This window comes from Scophthalmus maximus, chromosome 19, assembly GCF_022379125.1.
Source record: "Scophthalmus maximus strain ysfricsl-2021 chromosome 19, ASM2237912v1, whole genome shotgun sequence".
NCBI lineage: Eukaryota > Metazoa > Chordata > Actinopteri > Pleuronectiformes > Scophthalmidae > Scophthalmus > Scophthalmus maximus.
The window spans coordinates 18,978,553-18,998,586 of record NC_061533.1 but is presented as its reverse complement, the minus strand read 5'-3'; the positions used below and the strand labels follow the sequence as shown (position 1 = coordinate 18,998,586).

The window sequence follows — 20,034 nt, the reverse complement described above, 5'->3', positions numbered from 1 at the left end:
CAGAGCACAACAGACTGTGATACAGTATGTGTCGTTGGCTCCTCATGCCCATGTCTGTTGAGAAGAGGGTAGGGATTGTATATTTATGATCTCCTAAATTATATATATCTAGTCATATGGGATACTCAAGTGGGCTCAACAGATGACGCCTCGGGGAAAATGCTGCTTGGGTGCAGTAACTGAAGGAGGAGGAAGTTGCTCATGGAAGGGACGAGGTTAAAAACTGAAAAAATCCTCATCTCTGCTATTCCGTTATATACTTACAGTACGCCCCAAACCGATATCTTGTGACTACCTTTTGACAGACATTTGATCAAAAAGATTTTTCGTAATGAAAAGCCCAAACTCTCAGCCTTTAAGTTTGAAATACATTCATGCTGTCCAGTGGCTCTGGCTTGTGCATTAAAAGGATTCCCATTAATTTGCTTGTCATTCCCTCCATCTGTCACACTGATGTAAAAGATTAATGTCTACAAAAACTATAAATGTGCACCGGCCTGTTTATGACAAGGCATCACCCACAGATACGTCTCAATACTGTACAGTTTTATTGAATTTTTTTGAAAGAAAATTATCGAGGATGTTAATTGATCCAGCTAAATCCTGGTAACTTGCTAACTTAGCACAGGCTTGGAAGGCTGGAAATGAAATAATTAAATGTCTTCCCTTGACCATGATTTTTTTTTTATCACGCAACCTTTCAATTGTTATTATATCCAGAAAGCCGTGGTTAAATCTAGCACACCTTTCAAGTCTGACTCTCTGAAGCTGCATTTCTGTTCAAAGTTTGCTGCATGACTATTTATAAAACTGCCAGTGTGATGGATCAGCTGTTGAATCAAAGTCACAGCCTTGCCTAAAAATATCTCCACCAAATGGCCTCATAACAACAACTTTTTCAAATATATGTCTGATTCTCTCAAACATTATGTGCTTTGTTTGTGAGTGGCTTTTGTCTTCAAGTTGTAATGTAAGGAAATCTGTAAACTTGAGATTATTACCCCCTGATGATGGAGTGTTTCTGCTAATTATGATAAATACTGTGTTGATGGTACATGCTCAGTCCTGAGACACTGACTCTCTCAGCATGTAATGCAATACTGAGGGTGGTGAAAGTCAGTGGCACTGCAACATTATATAAATATTTTTCTAGGCAGTGGTTCCCTGCCAGTAGTCCCCCAGCTGTGCTCACATATGTCAGCATATCATAGTGATGTGAAGACGCTGCAGGGGCATTTAATCAGAGCCTCTGCACTGATGATGATGATGATGATGATTTAATGATCATTGTGTGTGGTTTCTGATAAATGGACAAATATCTACGTGTAATTGCACAGAATTGTTTTCAGGAGAAGGGTGAAATGACTGTTAGTGTTTGATGCTCTGCATTACTCTGCAATGGCAATTCCACACTTTCTAATGTTATTGACTATCACGTACTAAGTAAAGACAAATGGGAGTTAGATTATATATTTCAGTCTGCATGACACTGGAAACACTGTTTGGTGATACTTAAGAGTGGGATAACCTTGTTTTCTCTGGGACTTCAGTGGTACAGCTGTAAACAAAAAAGGAATAGAAATTATGTCCTGAGGACATGATGATAAAAAAAAAAACACTAATATAAAACTACATTTTATCAGAGAACTGCATTATTGAAGATATTTTCCACTGAATCCACCCCCATTCTTGATACTGATTTAATCAGACCTACAGACTTGAACACCATGTTGGAATAAATGGGTGGTTATAAACTACGCTCTGGAAATAATGTGAGTAGTCTGAGTTTAGGTCACCCTCTTTCTTTAACTACAAATGAAGATGAATGAGGTTTCCAAAAAATATAATCAAAACCTTTACTCAAAATCCATCTGCTCTTCGATCTACAGCATAAAAAGATGAGGAATCCTCCATTGATTCACTCCGTTTTACTTTGGCCTGTTTCTCCTGCCTGTGCCCTGTTCCCCCTATTCCTGTGAGACTACTGTAACTGCAGTTGACTGCAACGAGGGGGACTGCAGGGAAGGGCACTGAATACTAAGCTGGCCAAGTCAGACAGCCTATTTAGATCCAACCCTCCCATGAATGGGCAGAAAGCTCCTATTGGGCTATACAAACAGCTGCTGGCACGGTGCTGATGGGAGCTGACTTTTAATAAGCTCCAGCTGCAAAGTTTGAGTAATAAGAATAACTAGCGCGAGCAACAAATGTGATAAATTGAGGCTCATGGGAAAAATGAATTGTCCTCGCATCTTTCATGTCGCCTAATAAGCAATCAATACCCGTGAAGGCTGCAGTACATTAATCTTTTTGCTTAAGACCAATTGGAATTTCTCTCCTTCTCCTGAGCCAATACGACTACGTCTTAAATCCTTCTTCCTCATTCCCACACTGCACTGTTGCTCAGCTGACCTTATGCTCTCCAGATCAGTGATTACAGTATTCTGCGCTTGGATAGATTTAACCTGAATTTTGCTGGCATGCTCTCTCAATTTGACATCCCACTCTCTGGCTTTTAGTTTTATTTTTCCAGTCTCAGGCTGACAACATAACAGTGAATTACTTTTAATATAGAAGCTAAAGAAAAAAAAATATCACAGCAAAACTTGTGAGTTACTTTAAAGGGCACCCTTAAACCTTAAACATGACGATCAGTTTACACTGTTAGGTACTTGGGGGTTCTATTCAGCCTACAGCTGTATAATGTCTGTTGTGCTAGTAAAAAGAAGCTATGGAAGGCTGGAGACTTCAAATCTCCAGCAGGAACTCTGTAATGAGCAGACCCTGGGGACGGTTTTGGGAAGAGGAGGGCATTTTTAGTCGGAGTCAAGAGAAAGGCAATATTGAGTTGCATTATGGGAATTTATTTTTTTGAAACTTGCCTTATTAAGGAACTGATGGTCAGGGCATCTCAGCTTTTGCTGCATTCATTTTGACCATTATCTATCACTCTTATCTTTGGTAGCTACCCCCCCCCCCCCCCCATTCAATGAGAGTACAATAATATATTGCCGGAGAGCCCCTTTCATAACAATAAATACAGACTTAATACTAATTGAAAGTATTCTAAATATTATTTACAGTATTGTAATACATTGTGATAGTGGATAAGGCACCGTGTAGAACTCATTAATTAGTTATAGCGCCCTATGAGGAGCGCAATTAAGTGTCCGTTTGTCGGGCTAATTGCTCAACGCAAAGCCTTATAATATGACCTACGTGGAGGACAATGCGGTAAGCTTTACATTTAGCATTCATCACACCCACACTGTTGTAAGCCAACAAAAGGTTAAGAACCTTCAGTCGCAACAGGAAGGGGGGGGGAAGTAACTTGCAAGTAAAACCATGCCGCCCTCAAGTGCCCCGTCGGCCTTTTTACGGTCCGTCCCGAAAATGCGAATGTGGGTCAAAAAGTGCGCACGGCTGCACTCGCCCCTCCACCGGGCGCGACGCGACGCGACACGACACGACACGTGCGAATGCTCCCGGAGCGCACAAAGAGTCGAGTGTATCGCGAGCGAGCGGTGCCACGACGTCAGCGTCTCTCCGGCGCTGAGCCGAGTCGGGCCGGGGCCGGCAGCAGCAGCCGCGGTGACGTCACCGGCTGACGGCGGCATCAAAGCGGAGCACACAGGGCCGAGCGCCGGCGCAGCAGCAGCAGCAGCAGCAGCAGAGAGCCGCTCGCCCCGGCGGAGGAAGACAAACGCTGGACAGCGGCGGCTCTCCGCTCCGTGACCAAAATCCCTGGACGGCGACTTTCCCCGCTTCTGTTAAGCTCAGGTAAATAAAAAAAAAATTAAATGAAAAAAATAAATAAATAAAAAAAAGCTTTACCGTTTTAATTTTGTTCCTTTTTTTTTCTTTCTTCTTCTTTTCTTGTATAAGTCAACAAGCTGCGAGCGCAACGACTAGCAAGCCGCAGCTGTAGCCATAAACTGTGTTGCTATGGTGCCGCCAGGCAACATCCCGCACTGCCGCCGCCGATAAACGCACCACGGATATGTGAATGTGTGGAAACAAGGCGCACTTTCGTGCGTGTTCAATCGGCCGTCCAATCATTACGAATCTGTTGTGTTTGCGTGTGTGTGAGTCGCGTTGCCACCTGTTTCCTTTAGACTTGAATTGACTTGACGCCACAGTTTATCAGCTTGCCATTTAGTCGTGCTAGTAATATAAAGCATGGTTCTCAAACAGCCGCGGCACTTCCATTACTGCACATTGTGCCCTGGCTACAGGTTTTTTTTTTCAGCAGCTTTGGCAGACAGTAGAAATGTCGTTGTTTGTTTTGAGTGTCCCCCCCCCCCCAGTCAAGCGCTCATGCGTCTGACCAACACCAACCCTAAACCATAGACTGTATCAAACATAGCGATTGCCTGTCATTCCCTTTGCAACTGCTCTCCTGTCTGTGTGTGTTCATAGAGTCCAAGTTACACCCAGAACCACAAGGCTTTGCGCCGACTCAAGATGCTGATCGCCGGCGCGGCACCCCTCAGCAGGTCGTCCCTGACCGTGGACATGAAGAACAGATGTTTGCAGTGAAGGTGCCTACTAGTGCGTACACTAGTTTTCTATTCTGTAGCTAAGGCAGCTGCTGTGGTGAGGCATCATCGCATGCCAATGCCAGGCCTGTGATACAAAGAAATTCCATTATCCCCTCATCTCCTGTCTGCTGTGACCGAGGATTGGGGGGGGGGGGGTCACCATACCACACTGTCTTGAGGCCAGCAAGGAGGCAGCGTTATGAGTCAGAATGTAGCAGAAAAGAAAACTGTCACTCTTCAAATCCGCCCATAAGCTCGGTATACGGCACACGTGCCTATTTTAAGAGCAGGACCGGATCTTTTTTCGCTGTTCAGCTGGCATCTAGAACTGAAGTACCACGCAGAGACCTGGCTTATTCTTGCCTTCGGTAAATTATTACCGAAACCTTTTGCTTTTTCTTGGACTGTTGTGTCTGTATACATTCCACGGATTAGAGCTAATGCTTTGAGAGAGTGCAAAGTGCAGTCGGGTGCATCCAAGGCGAGCCCTTCTTTGTATTTTAGTTTACACACCTCCTTATCTCAGCTGTCAAGAGGGAGGATGCTTTTCTACAGTAACTTACCCAGAGCAGTAGAGACGTTGGTGGGAAATGAGGGGTAGGAGGAGGGAGAAGAACAGAGAATGACTGAGGGAGTGAGCGTGCTTAACCCAGCCACTGAGTGACTCTTGTATCCAAGGACGAAGGTAGCAACGCATCCAAACGCCACTCTTCGCCCACGGAGCGCCGCGAAGAAATGAGGTGGACACATAGGCACTCAGCAGCACTCGCATAGACTCAACAACGTGCCGGCTCCTCTTCACAGGGCCCCTGGGGTTTGACTCATCTGTCTGTAGTGTCAGGGCTGATGACTGATCATGACCACAGCCAGAGTGAACCACACAGAACGATACAACCATTTAGCTTGAATGGGGAATTGTTTTTTTCCAAACCAAAGTGTGTTTCGCTTACATCGTCGATGCCATTGGACCTAACTTGGCCCGCGTTTGTTGTTTGCTTTTTGCAGAGGAGCACAGCGGAGAGGAGGTAGTAACAGGTGCTTCGTGCCAAGGTGGATTTGGAGGTGTGGAGGAGAGCTGAAGATCATGGGGAAATCAAACAGCAAGCTCAAACCAGAGGTGGTGGAGGAGTTGACAAGGAAAACCTACTGTGAGTACTCTCACATCGTTTACTTTTTGGCTCATCATCAGAAAGGAAATCTTGCATAAACAATTTTTAGCTAGAGTAAATAAGAATTTACAGGGACATTCTGTCCATAGGTAAAAGAACATACTGTATGTTACAGGAATACCTACCATTTATTTTAATGCGTCAGTCTTCAAATCATATTTTTCACCCACTGTTCCAAACCGGCTTTACTCTAAGCCCTGTCGGTTGGGATGATTCAGTTTCTCATTATCGATAGAACGGAGCTACAACCAAATGTCAGCTGGGAGTAAGCTCCCCGTTTGATTTAAATTTGCATTTAGATGTTGTGTTGCGAATTGCGATTGGTTAAGGTCTGGCAAAAGTTGTAATCAGCATCTTTAAATCGTGCTAAATGGATTTATGAATACATAGATGCTGAGTTTGTATTGGCTATTTAGTTTTTTTTTTCCGAGTGTGTGCTTTAATATGCAACTCACGGATGCTCTGTATGTAAATATTTGATAAATGAATACACACAGACAGATAGATTGATGACTCATTAATTTCCTTACATACCATAATCAAAAATTGGAATTCCTGCATAGAGACTCACAGAAATGGTTTGGATCATAAGAGCTAATGACCCAAGCGGTGCCTGTGCACAACATTGCAAGTACACAGATTCTTGTTTTTTCTCTCGACTTATTAGCACATTATTAGCAGATTGACAGCATTCGCTTTTCTCACCTTGCTACAGCTAACTTGTTTATTGACGACCTCCTGCTGAATGAAAAATGTATTTTTTTCTCCACCAGTTTTCATCAATTTTTATAATCACCACAGCCACAGTCTGCTTGGGAGACGCTATATTAATCATTTGCGTGTAATTTCTGGAGCCCAGCATTATTATTAACATTATTATTGTTTTAGCAGTACAGTGTGCAGGTGTGGGTGGGAGTTGACATTCATGGGCTGCCTAATGACAGTGTTATTTGTGTGGTGAGTCTCTCCACAGCAGAACCTTGGAAGGCTGTTGTGGCAGGAAATTACTGTGGACGAAGATTGGGCTTCATGCTGGGCTGGGCTGCTTGCTGCTGTCCTCTACTTACTCCCTCTCTCTCTCTCTCTCTCTCTCTGTCCTTCTCCCTCTGTCCCTCTCTCTCTTTCTCTCTTACCCTTTCACCCTGCCTCTCTCGATTTTTCCCCTAATTGCCCTCTTTGAGCAGGGAATGGAATAGTATAATTAGGATCTTATCTGGTTAGCATTGCTGAGAGGGGCACCGAGCTTTCTCTCCCATCGTGATCATTCCCCCCTGTTCCGTTGTTGCCTGACTTGAGACTCTATCATTTCTGCCTTCCTTCATCCGGTTGCCTCTGTCTCTTGCTTTCCCACGAGGAGCTATGTCTACCATTTTAGTCAACACTTTACTTTGGTTCTTGACAGATTGGGACTGTGGTAGAAGAAGTAGGGTATTTTCCCCCCTGTAAATAATGTGCTGTGTTTTGACAAGCAACCAGGCCAGAAGTAAGGTATGTGTAGTTCAAAATAATATCTTCTGCTTTGTTGTAGGTTTGTAAATGCAGGCATCTTCATTAGGAAATGATTACCTTATATAACACTGAGCCATGTGAAAGCAGCTAGTCAGGGTTCTTCCTCTTCTTAGTGAGAACTGTGGAAAAGTGGTTGCAGCCTCACCTGTACTTCAGAGAGCCTGGTTTAACGAAGGAACGCATCATTCTGGCATCACAAGCAAAGACCTGCAGCCTGTAGAAAGTAGGCTAGGCCCATGTAATAACAGGATTCTTTTGTAATTTGTCAAAGCCATGAAGAGGCTCCCGGTGACAGCCTATAGGCTGGATGTGTTCTAGCGGCCCCTGCAGGGCCAACCGGCTGAGTGGACCCTGCACTCTCCTGCAATTGGCTGATTGCATTATTGCCCATTGCCTCTGACTGAGTTATGTCATACATTTTCTATTAAATCATAGCCATGGTAAATTGCCTCAATTTTTGATTACGTTGACTTTTGAGGCCAATTTAATGGTGGCTTGGCTTGGCCAACAGTTGTGAGATTGACCCTGACATTTATTGCACAGGAAAGGGTCACATGATGGGTTTCTCAGCGAAACGCTTAGCAGAACAAATTGAGGCTGAGATATATGCCGGCATAGGCTAACTCACCCGCCCTACTTATTGATATTCTCCATATAATTGTGCTCCATTTCTACAGCAGTGTCATGATGAAATACTTTGTGCAAATCTCATGTTTAAGTGTTTGCAAATTCCCTTTTAATCTAGTCATAAATATTCATTTTTTGTTATCTGACCAGTGTTGGATAATACTAATTAGATTTGCCCCCCAAAAGTCTAATTTTGTGGCAAGTGAATGTCTAAGCCAAAAACACATCAATCACTTTCTGTCCTTAGTTGTATACTTTTGTAGTAAATTTGCCTTGTTCGAGGTTAAATATTAGAGTTGAGGACATTATCAATTGGCCAACTAGCTCATTGTTGTATTCATTGGTCTCTTGCTTTGCCTCAGGCCCAACACAAGAGGTAGTAGATGGCATCTGTCCTCAGACGTAGAACAGCATGAATTCAGAAAGTCTCTCTCAAAGGACCACCTGATTAAACTAATGCTATTGATTTTCAGCCCTTGTTGTCATTACTAACCTCGGGGGCCAAGAGGCTGAAAATTGCGGAGGTTACTTGAGAGAAAGTAAAGAGACAAGGAAACGCGGTGAGGCACTGGTTGATTAGATACTGGCAGATAAAGGTGCTTGTGTGGGCTTGTGTTAAATATACAGCTGACCTTCATTCTTTCGGCCTCGTTTCTCTTTTCGTGGCTCCCTGGGGTTCACTCCCACTTGCCCGCTGCACTGCGAGAGTAATTATTATTCATCTCATTTGATAGTATGCTAGAACTGGTGAATTCTACACTCATGACTAAACATGGCTATTTTCCAATAATTACATGTTGGCACTCTTGATTATTCTTTGTCAAGTCAGAAGATATGTGTCAGAAAGGAGTGGGCCAAGATGATTAATGATGCTACTACTTTGCTCCTGTGTTGTTTCTAACTGCAAGCTACTTTTTTTTTCTAGGACAACCAAAGTTTTTCTTTAAACTAATGTAACTCTTTATTTCTCTTACAGTTACGGAGAAAGAAGTGCAGCAGTGGTAAGTGTGTTCATTTATTTTTTATATTTTTGTAAATGTTTTCATTGGTGATGTGCGGCTAGTTATATTTTTAAGGCCCAAGCACCAAATGGTGCAAAGTCCCTATTGTACATGGCCAGAGAGCCTCCACGAGGATACCAATTAGTAATCCTTCCTGTCAGATTCTGTGTGAAGACGACTTTGTTCCTCTTCATTTTTGATGGTCTAAAAACTCAAAACTTTGCACAAACATCTGTGCTGACGAAAAAAAAATCAATTCTATGGTGCTTAGCAGAATGCCTATAACCGTTTTAAAGGGGACAAATTATGTTTTTTAGGTTTTCCCTTTCCTCTTTTGTGTTTATATATGTTTTTTTGCATGTAAAAGTTCTGATAAGTTAAAAAGCTGCGGTAAAGGGAGCTCCTCTCAGAGAAAGAGACAGGAGCTAAAACCAAGTGTTTCAGAGAGAGGCTGAAGAGAGGAGCTGCAGGAATGGACAGTATGAGGAAACCGATGTGTTTATTGAAATTAGAGCATATAAACCTTTTCAAGCAATAACCCAAATTAAGATTATGAACCTGAATATGAGCATAATATGTCTCCATCAAGTTTAAGTTTCCCCTAGATGTATGAAATTCGGGAGATGGTCTATTATTAGACTGAGACTTAAAAAAAAAAAAGCCTCTTGAGCTAAGTTTTCCTTTTAACATATGACGAACCCAGCAGGAGATTGTCTGAGTAAGACACGTTCACAACAGCAAGGAAAACTTTTGGAACATTCTTTTTCGTCCAGGCATGCAGGAGGCGGAACATGGCCTTAATTCCACTGGAAAGAAGTGTTTTTGTTTACAGACATCAACATGCTCACTTGCTGGCTGTGAATTCTCCTGCTCACATGGGCTCACTTGAACATTCTCCAGAAAATCTACCTGGGGGGTGACAGGAGAAGTGCATGACAATGTCCGGACTTCAGTGCATGTCTGAAAGCAGCTTAGAGTCATACCCTAAACCCAACAGGACATCCGCCATTTTGTCCTTGGATTTTGTCAAAGTCTTGAGTCCGTCTTATCTCAAGACTTTGACAATGTTGCCCAGGATTTGGTGTCTTGGGTCTATGGATAGTGTATTGACAGTTGGTTTATTAGCCGATTTGAAGCTATCTCCCTCACACTACCCTGAAGACAGATGAGTTCTGACAATAGAATGACTTTGAAGCCTTACTGAGCCTGAGTGACTTTGGAGTCTGATAACACTGATACAAACATTTCCATGATGTATTCCTACACAACCTTTATGGTCTATTTGCAAAAAGGGATTTCTGATAACAGAAGAATGGCGGCGGCACAAGGTTGTTTCACCTTCAGGCACTTAATGACTACATGGCCGCAGAGCCTCCACGAGGATGCAAATTAGTAATCCTTACTGTCAGATCCTGTAACTATTAGTCATTGTGACCTACACCATCGTCGTCTTGTAGAGGTCTAGCCTTTGTCTGCTCCCAGCCTGTACTCACAGTGTTGTAACATGCACTTACATATGTCAAAATGAAACAAACACATGAAAGAGACACCTTGGGCCAGGAGAAGTCACCGTGCTGCAGTAAGAGTGATCATTACTGTTAAGGTGTGTTTTTTCCTAAAGGCACAATATGATAGCAACTGGCAAACAGATAAGAGACAATGCATCTTCATTACAGAGATGACTCAAGCAAAAGCGTAGTCATTGCTTTTGTTTGCTGCGTGCTGCTGTCGGGCTATTGTTTCTTTGGGAAAAAAAGAAAAAAGGAATAGTGTATATCAGAGGAGGGAACGTTGTAATAAAGCGATCACTCTTCCCGTGTTCACACTTCAGTTCTCCTGCTTTGGTTTTGCATTTCATGACCTATTTCTACATGCATGAAAAGAGCTCTGCCTCAAGAGCTAGTTGATGTTTACGGGGGAAGGAGCCTGAGCACATTCACAGCCACACAGCCACAGAGAAGCAGCAACATTAGATATCACTGGGCATTGGCAGGTCCAGAGCCTCCAAGCTGGGCTGTCTCTGGGGCTGCTTGAGAGCACTGGGGTGGAATAGCCCCCCACCCCTCTTAACCCCACGTCCACTCCCCCACCCCCACCGGCTGTACAGCCAGTTAGCTTACCATCACTCTCACTGTCTTTCACAGGAAAGTTTGCATGAGTCCTCACTTGAAGAGCAGCAGCAATCAACACGGCTGAGTGTGAGGGATGAGAGGGAATTTTACCAGGGGAAATGCCAGATGGCGTGTAATTAGAGCACAGGCACAGACACAGAAGAATTAGCAGGGTTAGATAAATGCCAGTGTTGTGCATTAAATGTGTTCCCCTTTCTAATTCTCCTCTAAGGGAACATCATTAGTATGCCTGCGGCTCACCTGAAATCAATAACAAAATGCCATAGCACAGTGATGTTCCTGCCAGCTAGGCAGGAGCAACAGGAACATCCTGCTCAACTCTTCAGCGAGCCACCATGGTGGATGCCAAGGAATAGGAGCTGGAGCCAGTAATAAATACTTTATCTACATGCTGACTCCCCAGTTGATGCACAATATCACGTCTGCATTGTCCCTGCAAGTACAGTGCGTAGTTGCATTATTACACCACTTCAAGTACAGCCTGAGTACTATGTATGTGTCTTAGCACCAGTGTCGCCAAGTTTTCTGGCACATGACGTGTTCTCAGCAAATGTGCGGTAGGTGATTGGGAATGTAACTGCTGAACAGCTGACACTGGGCAATCTGGTATGCACTGGTACTTTGCGTACTGTATCTACTTCACTAATATATATGTGTGTATTGTGTATGAAACGCCAATGGTTACATGTAAGGAGTCAATCAGTCCATGCCTTATAAAGTAAATTCATGTGACTATAGAAGATGGAAAATATAATTTCAGCAAAACTCAAGTGAATATTAAAGATTTTCACTTAAAGATGTAATTGATTTTTTTCAAGAGTTTTATAAGAATTCCATAATACATTAGAAATATTAATGAAATCAGATTTGTGACATTGAAAGGACATTTACAGCTACAAATCGCTAAAAACATAACACCAAGAGCAAATATCTGACAGGAAATTAAATTACTATCAACAGCAGCACACATACAACAAAATATATCAGTAAATTGGAGTAGCAGTTCTCTTCATCCAAAAATCAAATCAAACAGTTGGTATTTGAGGGCAAAATGTCGTGGATTAATGGAGCAGGACCCAAATGCAGGCAAGGACAAAAGGTTGTTAAATAAAAAGTAACAAAAAAAAAAAAACAGACATACAGTCTTATAAGGGAAAACAAACAAGATTCAAACTCAGCTAATCCAAAACTCAGGCAGAAGAACAAATTGGAACAAAGGCAGCGAACTGAGCCGAAACTGACTTAACAGACGAACTGACACGGACAAGGGTGTCTATATAGACACAAGAGGGCACAGGTAACGAGACACAGGTGAGACACATTAAGAACAGGTGTGGACAATCACAGGGGCAGGAGACGCAGGACAAGAGGGAAACAGGAAGTGCAGAGACACCAGGAAAGAAACTACAAAGTAAAACAGGAAATGGCAAACATAATATTAGAAACACAATGGATAACAAAAGTAACTTAACAGAGAGACACATGGAATCGGTAAAACAAAGCATAACTAAACGATAATGTCCACAAGGAAAACAAAGACTTAACAAGCTCACAGTTCACCACAAGCTGTTCCATACTGAACATACTGTATATACCATATATATGGTACACATTGAAGAGTGTGTTCCAGTATTATTCAGCCTTTTATATTGGTTTCCAGATATAATATTCCATATTCACACATTAAAATGACTGAGGAATTCAGGTGAAATGGGTCGGCTCCGGATTAGGATATGCATTGTGTGTTCTGCACTTTGAATACCAATTAGGTTGTATTCTGCATTATATAGAGCTAGGCTTTCATTTCCCTGCATATCTCCAGATAATTCAAATGTGAGAATTACATGGTTCTGCTCTCTTCTCGCTTCTCCACTCGCTGAACTTTTTCCCAGCTGCTCCTCAAAGCTTCTCTCCGTCTCTTTGACTAGATGAGGCTGGCTTCATTATCTCCCAGGCAGATTAAAAGTAAAGAGTTTAAGAGGAGTGGGGAGCCAGAACGTAAGTGGAAAAGATCTTTCCCGACCTTCATTCTTCATCAGAACACCCCGTCTCTGGCCTTAATTACTGCCTTGCCTTACTTTGAACAGCTTTAACTAGTCAATGATGAACACGCAGGGCTCCCTTGTGTGAACTTGCGTCATTTTCGCTGTTGATCAAGAGCAAAAATCTTTTTGTAATGCAATGCTTTTATAACTAGAAACGGTTATTATTTCCTCCTTCTCCCGCTTTCTATACAGTATTTATTTTTGTTAAGGCGAACACTCTCTCCCTTGCTCCCTGACTGTTACAGTCTAGTTCTCTGAGGCTGCTGTGCTCCTTTATGAAGACATACAAGGAAACTACCTACCTCTGAGTGACTGCGCTTGAAATTGATTTTGAAATGCTTCTATATTTAGGCTAATAGAGATGTTAAGTCACTCTCTAGATATGTAATTTCCAGGGGCGAGAGTAAGCTCTCAGACTTATCTATCAGCTACGCATAATATCAAAAGAGGACGTGAGAGTAATTTGATTAGAGTTAACCACTCTGGGCTTGCTATTAGATTAAGGCGATCGTCTTTTCTTTGAACAAGACAGATATCTTTGCACTTTACCTTTTGATCTTTCAAATGGAGTCAGTAAACCCTGCTGTGAAAGTGGGGACGTGGCTTCAGCCTATTATCATTATTGACACGGTGATATGTATTCTCATTACGTTATGAAGGATATTTAAATTCTTCAAATAATCTCTGTCTGTGCTTCTTTTTTTATTTTACAGGTACAAAGGCTTCATAAAAGATTGTCCGAGTGGGCAGCTTGATGCTGTGGGCTTTCAGAAGATATACAAGCAGTTCTTTCCCTTTGGAGATCCCACAAAGTTCGCCTCCTTTGTCTTCAACGTTTTTGATGAAAATAAGGTTTGTATTCAGATTGATATTTTGCTGTTGTGCCATTACAAGGCAGAGCAAATATTCAGCTCCCTTTGTTACTTGAGAGTGACAGTAATATAGTTTCGGAGCGGCGGTTTGTTTTGTGTGGGAATTTATGTCAAAAGCAACAGTGTTTGAGGTTAGAGACAGGGGTTTCCAGAGAGCAGCGGTTTATTCTTTCACTGAATAAAAGGGCAGCGTGGTTTGGAGATCCTCTTCATTTTGCTGCTTGTTATTATTCCAGGAGCCTTTTAACTTTTTTTATGAGAACTTGAGGCTCTGAGGTTCATGTAGAGAAAGCTCTTTATTCAAGCTCCCTTTTAAATTAACGCTGTTTGACTTGAACATTAAAATGGAATTCAAATCTAGGCCAAAGTTTAATAAAAATATATAGTAATATGGACACATTTTTGGAAATTCCTTGTTCAGTGTATGCAATTAACTCCAAAAATGATTTAATGTACAAGGTGTAATGTTTGACCTTGATAATAACACACTACAAATGATTCTGTCCTCCATAATACTTTGTGTAGAGCTAAGGATAGGTTGTAGCTTCAACAGCAACATATAATTCTAACCCTTAGATTTGTACCAGAAATTATTATTTTTTAATGTCAATATTGACAAAAAATGATATCTTGATATTTTGTGGATATTTTTTCATCAGAAACGATATGTTGACGATAATTTATATCCTTCAAAGATGCGTTTGTAAAAGTCTTTTATTGCACTGACTCACTCTGGTTAATAGGATATTTATTGCTGCTTGTTGCGCCAAAGTTTGGCGACATGAATCTAACCGCTCAGGCACAGATGGTTCACAGATGGTGAAACGAGTTTCTTGTCTTTAACGGCAACCGAGTTCTGACGGGATTTGCAGATCGCTGTCTTGTGAGCATCATCTGTCTTTTGAGAACCAAACCACCTCCATGTGAGTGAAGGTTATCCACGTAACAAGAGGCTGCGTCTGTATTTGTTCGCTCATTTTTATTTCAGTCATGCATCTTTTTTTTAAGATGGACTAGTTTAACTTGTGGTGTAACTCACTGGTGCAGTGACCATGTGTGCCTGTAGTAGGGCTCTGCAATCACTCGTAGCCTGGTTGTCTGTGCTACTGGGATGTGACACTGTGAATGCGTGGACTCGCCGGGCGTGTTTTCAATTTCTTTTTTTAAGCAAAGTGTGTGACATACTTCATTATTACAGCTCACACAAAACATACGCAGACAATACATATCACGCACCGCACACCACTTTTTCATATTTTAATAAAACTCTTGTCCTTGTGGAGGCATCATTTTAGGATTTGAGAATAGGATGATAAGGCAAACCGTAATAAGCTACATTTGTCTCAAGTAATCCACTTTATTGCAGCTGCACAAGATTTTTCACTGTGTGTTTAGGATGACAGAGTGAGGATAAACAGCTTCTGGGATCTTGGTGAGCCCCAGGAGGTTTATTGACTTCAGTTAAGAGGTTTTGTGTTTCAGGAGATCAGACAATCCCCGTGTCTGATGTTTATCTATGACCTTCATTAGCGTTACGCAGCCCCATAGTTAGAGAATGCATTGATCTTAACAATTTTTATGACTTATGCAATCAGCGATGCATGTCTAGAGCATTGTCTGGCTGGTCAGATGTCTGATAGAGATAAAGTTAGCGGACCCCAAGGCTATGAAGAGCGCTGGGCTTTTCCTGCTGAAACTGTGGCTGGACACAGTGGCTACAGGTAAGCAGCTGTTGTAGCACAATGTGACACACACACATAATCCTTTAGTAGATTCTGAGAATGTGAAATGACCAAAGCCTAGAGGCCCCACCACCAGTTGATCTGTATTTATTGCTTGTGGTCCACAAGCTGTTGTTTTCACCTAGAATGTGAATCACATTTCTTTTACACAGCGCCGCAGGTTGATTTTCGTAGTGAGGCTCATGTAGTCGCTTCAGGCCAGAGGTCATAACTTGATGATTTTGCTCTGAATCATGGCTGTTTGAGCCACTCTTGAGCTTTCATTTAATATTTCATGACTCTCCGTGTTTAGCAGACGCTTCTCTCCGCTGCACAAACTGTGGCCTCACGGAAGGATGCTGAAGACCACAGTTTTTGGGAGGTCAATAGGATTTTTTTTTTTTATCCAGTACATTGGACTCCAACAAAGCCAAGAGGAATGAAGTGTCACGGTGACATATTTTCTACCTTGTCAGACAGATTCATCTTGCCGTGCTCATTCAGGATGTGAAACATCTTAATCCCAAATATGCGGCGGTTGTATGTGTTGTGTGCTGTAGCTGTTAGAATATTATTCTGTAGCATCCATCTTACTAATGACCTGAGGTGACACATTTCTGCCTTGAGAGAGAGAGAGAGAGAGAGAGAGAGAGAGAGAGAGAGAGAGAGAGACAGGTGCAGGGCGAAAAATAGCAGCTGACATGGAGCAAAGTTCTGGCACCGTTTTCAGCAGAATGCAGGAAGGACATCATGAAAGAACAGCAAGTGTAAAGAAGAAAGCTCATCTTGTCTCTGGGACATTTCCTCTTTCTCTCTCTGATTCTCTCCCTCTGCTCTCTGTAGGATGGACGCATCGAGTTCTCTGAGTTCATCCAGGCCTTGTCCGTGACTTCTCGGGGAACTCTGGATGAGAAGTTGAGATGTAAGATCCTTTTTTTTTTAGACACTTACATTGAGGAACGGCTGCCACACATTGCATATGAACGACGACTGGTGACATCCTTGAAAACAGAAAATGCTTCTGCATGCAGTGGGTGGTGACCGAGCCTTTGCTTCAATATAGAAAACCCCTAGAAAAACTTCCACTTCAACTGTAACCACAACTTTTAAATCCTTAACAAAGAATAATGATTATTTAGATCCAGATTTGCCAACGTAGCACTTTGTGCTGGGAAGCCACCATGAAAGGCTGCAGTCTGTCTCCACTCAGTTGTCACCATTCCCAAAAGACATGAAACACTATATGCTTTGTAATCCATGAAAATACGTATTTTTATCATAATCTTTTGTTTTACAATGTGAGGTGACAGTAGTTTTCTGATCTCAATCATGATCTCTCCTACCAGAGACAGATATTGTAAACTGTTTTCTTCTACACAGGGGCTTTTAAATTATATGACCTTGATAACGATGGCTACATTACCCGTGATGAGATGTTGAACATCGTAGACGCCATATACCAGATGGTGGTGAGTTTCACGAAACATTTGAGGTTCCAACCTGTGTTTTTGTCCGTGAATGTTACAAAGTGTAATGATTTTGTTATCGTAGGGGAACACTGTGGAGCTGCCCGAGGAAGAAAACACACCCGAAAAGCGAGTGGACCGTATATTTGCGATGATGGACAAGGTTAGAAGTGAAATATTGAAATGATATCAAAAATGTGAAGGTATAAAGACAATGATATTGCAATAGCTCCTGCACCATTTGATGTCACAGCTTAGTGTCAAACTTTCCCCGACACCTCCACAAGAGCAGTACAATTGTTAGTTTGCCATCGATGGGACGGGATCTTCCTTTCTCACCACCCTCAGGGCTTTTACATGTGCACTGGTGAGTTTAGAGCCATTAGCCGCAGCCATCACAGCGTCACTAACACTGCCCGAAGTCTATAAACATCATATATATACAGCAGTGTCCTCCACCAGCAGCCCTCTGTGCTATGCCCACTCCCTCAGCTCCTGAGACACTCATTTTTAGTGAAAGATGAGATGCAGCCTGCAGGGGTGTGTTCATCAGCGCGCTACTGGCAAGATCAGCCCATTGGTGTGGGTGCGCAGCGCAGCAGCACTTACTGATTTGTATTGGCAGAGTGGCCGCCATCCAAGTGCAATGGACCAAAGATCAGTCCAAACAGCGTAGGAGAGCAGCTTGAGGGACTCTTTTGCCCCCTTCTGGTAGCCATGTGTATGAGCAGGTTTTAGTTACATTTGGTCTCACGTTCTCCCCTCAGAATGCCGATGGGAAGCTGACACTGCAGGAGTTTCAGGAGGGCTCAAAGGCAGACCCTTCTATTGTTCAGGCACTGTCGCTCTATGATGGACTTGTGTAGGAATGTAAGGTGAGTGAGGTATTAATGAGCTACTATCTGCACACTTCTCTGCTAATTTTTAAATCCGAGGTCACACTCCACATCCAAGATGATACTGTGTAATTCCCTTTTCATCAGAGCCAAAAAAATTAAAAATAAAAGAAAGGAAATTTAGTCCGTGGGCTGGAAGCAAAATGAAGAAGCCACTGCTTCCCAGTTTGTTCTCATGAATTATTCAAATGGCCCACATGTTTGCTGGCAATCAAATAGTCTCGCAGTGCTGAGCAACGAGCGAGACGGCCCTCGCCACTCGCTGCCTATTGTAATGCATCAGCTGCTGCCAATTGTTGCTGACATCCTGCTCAGCGTTTTGTCACAGTAAAGGGAGCTTGTGAAGACATATGCTAGTAATCCAGCAGCTCTGCCCACTGGTTATCTTGCATGCTCTAAACACACACGGGTGTCGTGACACCACATCATGTCTTTTATTCAAATGTCTGTCCCTCTTACATCTTCTCAGATGGATCCAACTCAGCCTCCACCTGCGCCTGGTCCAGCACCATCACACCGACACTGGAGGAAGCCAGAAAACTTTTGTCGCGCGGCCGTACGGCCTCTGTGTCCAGTAGCTGTTCGTCTATATTTCCACCAGGGGCCGTGAGGAAAAATGTCCTTTTAATGTGACAGAGAATTCAAAACATGTCCGTAAACCCCTCAGTCATTTATCTGTGCTTCTACAGCTGTGTGGCACTGCGTACACCCTCGAGTGTTGTGGACAGTGTTGTGGTTCACCAACGGAACAGTCCAAGGAACAAAATTTGTTCGGAGATGTAAGTGTGTGTCCTGCTCACACACTCTAAACCAGGTAATGCTCGAAAAAAGTTCCAGAGGAACTGTGGCGCGTCTTTGTCGACACGTGGAGAGACTCTAAACTGGAAAATGTATTAAAAAGGTGAACAGCGTGAACACTCGCTTAAAGTTACAAAGCAGCATAGTGTATATTGTACAATGTAAATATAATTGTAATTTATTTTCTGCTTTGCTGCATTTTACAGGAAATTATTCCTCATAAATATGGAATGAAGTTTTATTTTTTATCAAATGTCTTGAAATGTATTGCACTGTATTTTTTATCACTATTGTGGGATAGTGCTTTTTTTCTCACACAGTCTGAAGTTCCCTTTTCCCTGAGAGAACAGGATTTTTTTTTATTTGGAGGAGAGTGTTGGAGGAGTGGGGCGGGGGGTTCTCTGGATCATTTTACTATGTTTGCAGTCCGTGCATCCTTTTGTGCTTTCACTTCCGCGTGAGCAGGAGCGTCTAGTGTCTGCAGCGTCGCACAGCCACATCCTGAACGACATGACCAAGCAACCACCGTGAATTCTCACAGCTTACATTGTGAATTGAGGCTCATTATTTTCTTTTGTGAGCATCGTGTCCCCACCCTTGGCGCACACAAAGCCCTAGTCATCGAGAGGCACAAACAGACATCAACTCTAGCTGTAAAGCTTTTGCGAGCTCTGTGGTTGCAATTGTCCACTTTGTATTTGTCCCGTGTGAGGCCAGAACCTCTGTTTTTATTTGAATTCATGGATTATTTTAGTTAGAGCATTAAGATGTCTTATCAGCTTCACTGATTTTTTTAAGCCTTATGCAAATGATAAATTACTAAATGATACATGTAATTTACCTGTTGACTAGCAGTATAGGAGCACAGAATAAAATGCATTTAAGTGGCTTACTTTTCTATTACCGTATTCTCAGTCTGGAATGGATAGGGAAAACAAATGTGTTTAATTTTGTATTGATTTCTGTTCTTGCGTAATTGAGGGAGCTGCTTTGTGGAATGACATTTGCTTAAATTTCTTATTTGTCTCCTAATGATTTATTTATCATTTATTCACAACTGCACACTTCCTATTGCATGTTACTGGGAGTTTCAAACAATACCAATCCAATATTGCACTGAGCCATTACAATGATATGTCAAGCTTTAGTCCCTGCTGTGCTTTGAAACTGAACCGGACATGGCTGCTTGCTCTGCACTGTGTGGTTGTATAATGAACAAGGAACTGTATAAAGCTGATGTGTTGGTGGTTGGATTAA

At 42.4% G+C, this 20,034-nt stretch overlaps 2 protein-coding genes across 4 annotated transcripts in view; one reads left to right on the top strand and one right to left on the bottom strand.

The window, feature by feature from the left end:
- The window catches only part of adamts13 (ADAM metallopeptidase with thrombospondin type 1 motif, 13), a 14,886-nt gene extending 10,898 nt beyond the window's left edge, over positions 1–3,988 (bottom strand). Inside the window, exon 1 of the mRNA XM_035639677.2 lies at positions 3,835–3,988. The gene's annotated coding sequence lies outside the window, so the exon portion shown is untranslated. The remainder of the gene's footprint in view (positions 1–3,834) is intronic.
- Positions 3,393–20,034, top strand: ncs1b (neuronal calcium sensor 1b). 3 transcript variants are annotated; one of them, XM_035639684.2, is made up of 10 exons: positions 3,393–3,780; positions 4,420–4,541; positions 5,547–5,689; positions 8,823–8,847; positions 13,738–13,876; positions 16,461–16,539; positions 16,998–17,086; positions 17,169–17,246; positions 17,851–17,958; positions 18,449–20,034. In XM_035639684.2, exons 3-9 carry the CDS (start codon positions 5,626–5,628, stop codon positions 17,947–17,949), a joined length of 573 nt encoding a protein of 190 aa, XP_035495577.2. In that variant the 5' UTR covers positions 3,393–3,780; positions 4,420–4,541; positions 5,547–5,625; the 3' UTR covers positions 17,950–17,958; positions 18,449–20,034. The 3 variants fall into 3 exon arrangements, with proteins under 3 accessions (XP_035495577.2, XP_035495576.2, XP_035495578.2); XM_035639683.2 differs by having other exon boundaries at positions 4,420–4,551; XM_035639685.2 differs by lacking the exon at positions 4,420–4,541.